At 32.7% G+C, this 5,846-nt stretch overlaps 1 protein-coding gene across 1 annotated transcript; it reads left to right on the top strand.

Annotated features, from left to right (window-relative positions):
* The first annotated feature begins 725 nt into the window (after positions 1 to 725).
* On the top strand, positions 726 to 3,353 carry LOC124424334 (histone-lysine N-methyltransferase SETMAR-like). Its single transcript, XM_046963242.1, has 5 exons — positions 726 to 1,002; positions 1,044 to 1,289; positions 1,373 to 1,488; positions 1,604 to 1,722; positions 3,194 to 3,353. Exons 1-5 carry the CDS (start codon positions 726 to 728, stop codon positions 3,351 to 3,353), a joined length of 918 nt encoding a protein of 305 aa, XP_046819198.1.
* Positions 3,354 to 5,846: the final 2,493 nt, after the last annotated feature.

Below are 5,846 nucleotides of genomic sequence, written 5' to 3'. Positions count from 1 at the left end.
TTACTGGCTCAGAAATAAATTCACTACACCAGAACACATCAACAATTGTATCATACTACGACAAATATACTGTGATAACCACAATTCTCACTATATCTACTGTCTCGCATCTATTTCAGGAGCTCCACGGGATCCTTCAAAATAATTCACGTTCTCCCATTAATTTGTGGGAAAGCGGTATTTTGCTGATGACCTACTACGGTATTTGCTGCCCTCATTCATCGTGACCAGTGAATCTATAACTCTGACTATTAGGAAGAGACGGGAGAATTTTCTCTCGTGCAAATCAACTATCATTGCTGATCCGAAGCGAGACGAGTATCAGAAAAGGCTTTCGTAGTTGCGCTCTTTCGACCTAACAGCAACGTCTTTAATGAATTTTCTATAAAAGTTCAGCATGTCTAGAAATCTTCGAATTTCAATGATATTTTTGGATTTCGACAAATCAAGAATAGTATCTATCCGTTTACTTAAATGTTTAGTACTGTTGACGCACACATGCATCTCTCCATTGTTCGCGGCACTTTGTCTTAAGTGTTAGATTGGGTTGTTCGGAAAGTAATTTCGTTTTTTCCCGACAGAAGATTTAATTGTATTTTTTGCATCCAACTTCACACTTAAGCTGCATAATCATTATATGTTTTGAGAGCTGATATAGCAAGGCTTGTGTGTGAAAAAGTCCAATTGATTTTACGCAGTAGTTTTTGGTTGGTGTCCTTTTAAATATGGAGAGCAATAAGCAGCATTTTCGTCATATTTTACTTTTTTACTATAGAAAAGGTAAAAATGCTGTTCAAGCCAGAAAGAAATTAACCGATGTGTATGGAGAAGATGTGTTGACAGTACGCCAGTGCCAGAACTGGTTTGCAAAATTTCGATCTGGCAATTTTGATGTCAAAGATGCATCATGTTCTGGAAGGCCGGTTAAAGCTGATAAAGACACGATAAAGGCATTAGTTGATGCAAACCGGCGAATAACAACACCCGTGAGATCGGTGAGAGGTTAAATTTATCAAATTCAACTGTTTATGACCAATTGAAAGGCCTGGGTTTAACCTCGAAGCTCGATATATGGGTTCCCCATGTTCTCACTGAGAGAAATTTGTGTCGTCGCGTTGACGTCTGTGATTCGCTTCTCAAACGTCACGAAAACGATCCATTTTTGAAGCGCATCATTACTGGGGACGAAAAATGGATTGTATATAACAATGTCAAACGCAAGAGATCATGGAGCAAAAAAAAATGGATCGGTTCAAAGCATTTCCAAAGCCAATATCCATCAAAAAAAGGTGATGCTGTCTGTTTGGTGGGATTTTAAAGGATTCGTTTTTTTTTGAGATTTTATCGGATAACACAACAATTAATTCGGAAGTCTACTGCCATCAGCTGGACAAACTGAATGATGCATTTCAACAGAAAAGGCCAGAATTAATCAACAGAAAAGATGTAGTGTTCCACCAAGATAATGCGAGACCTCATATAAATTTGGTCTCTTGCCAAAAGCTTTTACAGCTTGAATGAGGTACAATGCCACACCCACCATATTCTCCAGATCTGGCACCTTCGGATTATTATTTGTTCCGGTCACTGCAAAATTTTTTAGACAGTAAAACCTTCACTTCAAATGAGGAAGTCAAAAACCACCTCGATCAGTTTTTTGCCAGCAAAGACCAAAAATTTTATGAGCGTCGAATCATGCTACTACCAGAAAGATGGCAAAAGGTATTGGACCAGAATGAACAATATATAATTTAATAAAATATTTGTTCATTATACGAAAATTGTCTTTCATTTTTACAAAAAAAAAAAAAAACGAAATTACTTTCCGAACAACTCATTATATCACCATTGGAAATATTTACCCTTGGGAACCTATTGGATATTAACTAACAAAACTCATAGATAATAACATGTGGCACCTTTGTCTGGGCCTAGGCATTCTTAGTAAAATATCTGGGTTTTAATAATATGTCAATCCGGCCAATAAATAAATAACGAAAGTAGACGCCTAGGCGCGATAAGCCAAGAGTTATCTCAACTCAAATTGAGTCTGAAACTATCTGAACAAAAGGGGCACACACGGAATGTTTAAACATTCCAACGAACTATCCTCGACTTATGGGCATTTATTCTTTCCCTTTCCATATTTCAACTCCGCCCTTTTTATTCACTTTCCTAATATCATTTCAGTCATATCATCAATCTTCACTTACCTAGGATAGTTCTAAAGACGTCAAAAGGACAGTCAAGTTAAATCTTTCAGACTCACAACATCTAAGCTCTCAAGCCTCCTTCAGAAGCAACCAGTATAACTAAGTTCACATCATATACGAAACACACAAACAATTGTAACTTATTTAATCGAAAACACGGTGAGATTTATATAGCGCGCATCATTTAATATCGCGCATTTACTTCTTAATTTCTCACGGGATGTTTTAAAAGAACGCGCGTAAATTAATTTGCGGGAACACAGTGAGCGGTATTTTGCTGACAGCCTACAACGATATCCTAGCCTAGTGCCGTAGCCCTTATTCATCGCGACTAGAGGGTCTATAGCTTAGATAATAAGGACGAGATGGGGGACATTTCTTCTGTGTCGAATCGATTGTCATCACTGGTCCGGTGCGAGACGCGCATCTAAAATCGCTCTCGTATACAATAACAACAATAAATAAGTACCTTGAGTGGATAGCTTATTTCTCAAGTACGTAACTGTTGGATTTCCCAATTGGCAGTTACATCCGTGGAGTTTGTGAGTAATGTCTTATATATACTGAATGCTTATCAGATATGATGATCTCGTTGAGCTGTCTGTACTCGTCGCAGATATTACAGACTTAAGTCTTTCACAGCCAAATCGCACTAGATTAAAGGCTATCTGAAGAATTCATGATATGGCAATCTAGATTTCAATTTTTCATTTGGCCTTTTTGTATTTTTCTGGTAAAATTATCCGAGTCTTATTTGTGCAAGATGGATTTTTCATAATGATATAGTTTCGAATGTTGTGATATGGTTTTTAACAGCAAACGTGTCGTGACCTGCGAGTATCGACTCAGCACATCATAAAAGTCGGATCACTTGTTGGGTTGTCAAATAAGCGATATCTGACTCCTTATAGATAGTTTTGTTACGTTGTTGATGAGCCGTAGGGAAAAAATTGGTGTTTGTGTAGGAGTTCATTTTCCAGGATAACTTGGTTGACATCTGCTATTAGGAAAGTCCATTTGAAAGGTAACCTGAAGCTCAGGTCTAGAAGTGGTTTTTCTACAAGTACGTCTCCTAGTTTGATTTGTTGCATAAAAGGTCTTGTTTTTGGTCCTGGAGCATCTAGCGAAGTTATAACGTAATGCCGACACACGGCAGCGTTGTTCACCAGGAAACGCATTCTGTTTTTTTCTTTATGGGAATGAAGTGCTTTGGTTTAGAATCGGGGAGTTATCTTTCACAGAATACCGTCTTTTTTCAACCACTCCATCCTTTACTTTCAGTCGCTTTAATTCGTAAAAATTTCTTCTTTTATTTCAACTTTTCCAACGTATGATAAAACTCAGGTAGAACACAGCAGCAATATAATTTTGTTCAATGAGAAATGCAATATGAAGTATATAGATTTATCGATTATTGTTTCAAAATTAATAATTAGTGAATATATATATTATATATTATTTTTAATAAAGATCAAAACACGAATTCGTTTCCATATTATCCACTGAGATTTTTCCAGCCTATTTTGTTATGGTTTTCTCTGTAGGAATTCACTTCATATTATTGCAATTACTACTACTATTACTATAATAATAATACGTAATATTATAATATACAAATAAGAACATTAATAAAAAAATAAAGAAGAAATAGAAGAATATACTTATATATATCATGACACATATGAAGACTAATATAATATAATAATTACATATTATAATAATATAATAATTTATTATAACAAAAGAAGAAAAAATGTATCATTTTACGTGCTGGTTTGACGTGCAAACTCATAATAAATTGTGTCCTTGATAATTTTTACACATGACCGCCCATTGATAGATACGTCTAATACAAACGATATATGAGGAACAGTACGAAATGTTTATTTTGCTTTCGTCCCCTATCGTTTCTCTTTATCTTATTACCGTTATTATGATCGTTATGAATTTGTCCCCACACTGTTTCTTATTCATGATCAGCCGAGGCTAATTGTTTTTACTAGTATAATATAAAATGTATTAAACAATATCTAGATGTATATAAATAATATTTAAATACATTTTTATTATTATTATTATTATTATATTATATTATATTATATTATATTATATTACATTATTTTATATTATATTATTATTATTATTATTATTATTATTATTATTATTATTATTAGTAGTAGTAGTAGTAGTAGTAATAGTGTAGTAACAGTCGAAGTAGTATAGAGTAGACTAGTCCTATAGGAGAAACCACGTAGAAAAAGCGCTGAGAGTTCTACTTTATAGGTAGTGTGGACATGAACTCATTTAATTCGTATTAAAATAATATATAAGTATTCATTAATTATTTTTATGAAAATATTCGACAAATTCTTATTTTTTGTCGCAGATTTATATACTAATTCTTATATGTGTTAATTCAATCAAAAGCTTATACATCGATACAATAGACGCACGGTGGGAACAGGGGTTGTATTACTAATTCATATTTTGTCCATACATGTCGCTGAAGTCACACACGCCTTGAATAAAAAGTAGTGAGCAGTTTTAAGACTAAAACCATCGCGATTTACTTTTGAGAGTATTTCATAATAATTCTCTATGTTTGAAAGTCGCTATCTTATAGCATGGTTCAATTGTCAGAGAGCGATTTTAAACAGAAACAAAGGAATATTACTACCAGAGAGCTATTCTTGAAATATGAATTTGTTTTGTGTTCTGATTTTGGAGGGGCAGGGTAACCGGAGAGTAGCAATCTAAAAATGATTGCAAGAAAAGAATGAAGGAAAAATGAAACATTCGAATTAATAATAATAAATGAAGTAAATTCAGTATTCAACAGATGAAGACAGACGTTATCTAACGCTTATATAAAAATGATTAACTTAGACTTCCTATCGACTTCTAATGGAAACAGCTAATTAAAAATTTAAATGAGTTTTTCTTGAAACATGGTTTTCAAAATCGCTCAGAAATATTGAATTGATTCAAATAATATTTTGAACAAATTAATTTCTAAAATTATCTAATATTTATCGAAGCGTTTTATCGAATAACATCTTTTTCGTTATTAACAAAAGAAGATGAAAATTTAGATCAAAAATAATACTTTTATTTTTAGGCAGCTGTCATTTTCCAAAAAACAGATTTTGTAAAAATTTGCTTTGTCTTACTAGTATCCTTTATCCATTTCAATGGAAAAAAAGAAATCATCTTAATATAATGTTATACCATTAACGACCCATCTCATATACAATTGTTATATAAATGAAACTTCTAGAAATTTATGTTCGACAGATACTATAGAAACATCTTACTACTCTTACAAAATTCAACAAGATTATTTTTATATTTTAGAATCACAATACTTCCTTTTAAATATTCTTCGTATTTAGGTAAATACGAAACTTTCAAAGAATGTGGTCTTTCAGAGAAATAGTTCCAAACAATCAACTAACACATGAGTTCCCAAGAAATTAAAATTTCTTCCTACGGTTTAATAAGTATAGTTTTTATTACGTTATGTAAGTCCATTTCTATTCTATTATTAGAAAACTCATTATTATTCACAATTTCAAATGCATCATAAGTAAATAAATTATATTTGTATGATTTATAAACGCCATATTTAATATT

This window comes from Vespa crabro, chromosome 5, assembly GCF_910589235.1.
Source record: "Vespa crabro chromosome 5, iyVesCrab1.2, whole genome shotgun sequence".
In the NCBI taxonomy this organism is placed as follows: domain Eukaryota; kingdom Metazoa; phylum Arthropoda; class Insecta; order Hymenoptera; family Vespidae; genus Vespa; species Vespa crabro.
The sequence above is the reverse complement of the archived record's forward strand: the minus strand, read 5'-3'. Positions and strand labels throughout refer to the sequence as shown.

What these genes read in the sequence shown, in the direction of transcription:
- LOC124424334 (XM_046963242.1), top strand. Translation starts at nt 726, where the DNA reads ATGGAGAGCAATAAGCAGCATTTTCGTCATATTTTACTTTTTTACTAT. An exon ending in CCAATATCCATCAAAAAAAG is followed by an intron (nt 1,290 to 1,372) that starts GTGATGCTGTCT and finishes TTAATTCGGAAG; the next exon opens with TCTACTGCCATCAGCTGGAC. An exon ending in CGAGACCTCATATAAATTTG is followed by an intron (nt 1,489 to 1,603) that starts GTCTCTTGCCAA and finishes AAAATTTTTTAG; the next exon opens with ACAGTAAAACCTTCACTTCA.